This window comes from Mus pahari, chromosome 6 (assembly GCF_900095145.1).
Source record: "Mus pahari chromosome 6, PAHARI_EIJ_v1.1, whole genome shotgun sequence".
Taxonomy (NCBI): Eukaryota; Metazoa; Chordata; class Mammalia; order Rodentia; family Muridae; genus Mus; species Mus pahari.
The window spans coordinates 58900283-58902514 of NC_034595.1; the positions used below are offsets into that span (position 1 = coordinate 58900283).

At 39.3% G+C, this 2232-nt stretch overlaps 1 protein-coding gene across 1 annotated transcript in view; it reads right to left on the minus strand.

Annotated features, from left to right (window-relative positions):
- Positions 1-2232, minus strand: part of Scp2 (sterol carrier protein 2) — an 88448-nt gene that overhangs the window by 41425 nt on the left and 44791 nt on the right. The window contains exon 9 of the mRNA XM_029540387.1: positions 1723-1870. Coding sequence (XP_029396247.1) covers positions 1723-1870 — 148 coding nt within the window. The remainder of the gene's footprint in view (positions 1-1722; positions 1871-2232) is intronic.

Genomic DNA, 2232 nt, shown 5'->3' on the forward strand with positions numbered 1-2232 from the left:
GAATAACATCTCAAATGCCACAGTGCTGAGGCTACCCTATTCGCAGCCACTAGGAAATACCANGGAATAACATCTCAAAGGCCACAGTGCTGAGGCTACCCTATTCGCAGCCACTAGGAAATACCACGGAATAACATCTCAAAGGCCACAGTGCTGAGGCTACCCTATTCACAGCCACTAGGAAAGAAAAGAAACAGAGGGGCTAAGGGTGCAGCTAACTTTGTAAGGATCAGAAGTTCAAGGTCACTGTCAAGCAAGTTACAGTAGCAAGTTAGGTCTAGCCTGGGGAAAGGGGGCCTATGAGATGGCTCAGCAGGTAAAGCGCTCGTGACACAAGCTAGATGCCCGAGTGTGACCCTGGAACCCATACGATGGAGAAAGGAGAAAAGAAGTTCTGCGGCGTGTGCTATGCCACACACAAACAATATACACAATACACACAACACACACAATAACCATTGACTAATTACCAACTGTTTGAAAAGAAATCATGCCCAAAAAGCCAGCAGATACATTAATAGTATACTAAAAATATTCAAATAATGCAAAAGAAAACAGAAGGACAGGGGAAGAAAAAGTATAGAACACAAGATGGCAACATAATACAAGTTACCCTGAACCATACGGACACACACAACTATGTCCTTGGACTAGAAGAAAATAAAGTCTCACATTCACGTAACCACATGCAGGCACTGAAATATACACATAAAGATAGTATAATTGCTTTTTAAGCCCTCACCTTTCTTACTCTCTAGCCCTCCTTTTCTCTTTCCCTTCCCCCCTGTCTCCACGTGGCCATGGCCAGTCTCTCTCTCTTTCTACCTTCTCTCTTTCTCCCTGCCTTTTTATAATAAAGCTCTAAAACCATAGACTGTCAAAAAAATAGTATAATTTTTTTAAAAAAAAGAAGAAACAAAAATGACCAATAAGCTTACAAAAAGATTTTTCAATATCATCAACCATGGGTAACGTGAAAATGAAGACTAAGATAAGATACAATTACATCCTCTTGAGCATGCCTGAAATGTACACAGCTGACCATCAAGTGCTGACAAGGAGGCGAAGCAACTCAAAGCCCACACTCTGAGGAACACGGCGTGCTTTAGAGATGGAAAGGAACTTCAAACTCACCAACTAGTTTTTCTGTTTTTCTTTCTGCCCGTCTATTTAAACACTTGGGATGGCAGGCCTAATAAATCCTCTTTAAAACGTAACCATACATTCTAAGTACTGACTTGCATAATGTAAATTAAGAGCATATTCTGTTATGCCAGTGTTTGTGTTGTCCAAGGCTGGATGTTCTAAAAACTCTCCTACCAAAACTTCTTACATCTGGTTTGCACAGTGTGGCAGAGTCAACATGCAGGGAAAGGCAGTTAGTGACTTGAATTATTTAATGATGAAAGTGAATGGGCTGGAGAGATGGCTCAGTGGTTAAAAACACTGATTGCTCTTCAAGAGGTCCCGAGTTCTATTCTCAGCAACCACACAGTGGCTCACAACCATCTGTAATGGGATCTGAATTCCCTCTTCTGGTGTGTCTGAAGACTGCTACAGTGTCACATACATTAAATAAATAAATCTGAAAGAAAGAAAGAAAGAAAGAAAGAAAGAAAGAAAGAAAGAAAGAAAGAAAGAAAGAAAGAAAGAAAGAAAGAAAAGAAAAGAAAGTGAAGCCTTCTCAATGGGACTTACACAGGGCCCCTTCAAAGACACTACCTTCTGGACAGAGCCCCAGTGCTTCGTAAGTCAGGAGTTCATTGACAGAGAAGCAGTCGTGAAGCTCTATCACGTCCACATCGCTGGGTGTCAGGCCAGACTTCTCATAGCATCTCCTGGCAGCTTCTTTACTTATATCATAGCCAACCTACATCCAGGTAAATAAGGGTAGCACCATTTGGCCTTTTAGACCAAGATTTTAAGAGCATAATACATGCATAACATTAAAAGCTCAAAATGTCACATATATTAAAATCTCAGCTGGTTCTACATTATATAAAAAATCAATAAAATATAAAAATGTACATCTCAAATTCTATACCATAAACTATAAAAGTTTAAATAAGATATTGAAAAAGAGCTTAGAATCTGAGATTCAACTTACACTGTTATGAAATCACAGTGTATATCTGTAGTGATAAGATCATAGTATATATCTGTACTGATGAGATCAAAGTATATAGCTGTAGAGATCATAATGTATATCAGCAGTGATGAGATCATAGTGTA